General features: G+C 35.0%; 1 protein-coding gene across 3 annotated transcripts in view; it reads left to right on the top strand.

The window, feature by feature from the left end:
- The window catches only part of KLHL7 (kelch like family member 7), a 43,203-nt gene that overhangs the window by 15,561 nt on the left and 27,145 nt on the right, over nucleotides 1–497 (top strand). For all 3 annotated transcript variants that reach the window (XM_019508575.1, XM_019508574.1, XM_019508576.1), the window contains exon 3: nucleotides 206–308. In XM_019508575.1, the coding sequence (XP_019364120.1) occupies nucleotides 206–308 (103 nt within the window). The remainder of the gene's footprint in view (nucleotides 1–205; nucleotides 309–497) is intronic.

The raw sequence follows: 497 nt of genomic DNA on the forward strand, positions 1-497 counted from the left end.
CTCCTGGGTTTGTGTAGCCTAGCTCAACTACTGATAATTTTCATATTTAAGGTAGTTTTGTGTGTTTGGTTTGGTTTGGTTTTTAATAATTATAAGGTGTATTGGTAACCTGGGAGCAGAAAACATAATCAATTTCTGCTTACTTCTTGGGAAGAAAACATTCCTGTACATATTTTTAATAATGTCAATCTTTACTTTTTATTAGAAAACTCTCTGTGATGTCGTTCTCATGGTTCAGGAAAGAAAGATCCCAGCCCACCGAGTTGTGCTTGCTTCAGCCAGTCACTTTTTTAACTTGATGTTTACTAGTAAGTCTTTTCAAAATTGGTTTATTTTAACTTTTTCAATCTATGAAAATCAGTCTCTCTTACTTTTTCCCAAGGCTTATGTCAGGAGGTGGCTTGGCTTTTTTGTTTAATCATAACAAAAATGAATTTTACACCTCTGACTTGGATGGGGGTGTAAAAAGCACCCTGTTCAAATTCGCAGACAACACT

The sequence above is a fragment of the Gavialis gangeticus genome, unplaced genomic scaffold (genome assembly GCF_001723915.1).
Source record: "Gavialis gangeticus isolate Ggan-Ray unplaced genomic scaffold, GavGan_comp1, whole genome shotgun sequence".
Classification (NCBI taxonomy): domain Eukaryota; kingdom Metazoa; phylum Chordata; order Crocodylia; family Gavialidae; genus Gavialis; species Gavialis gangeticus.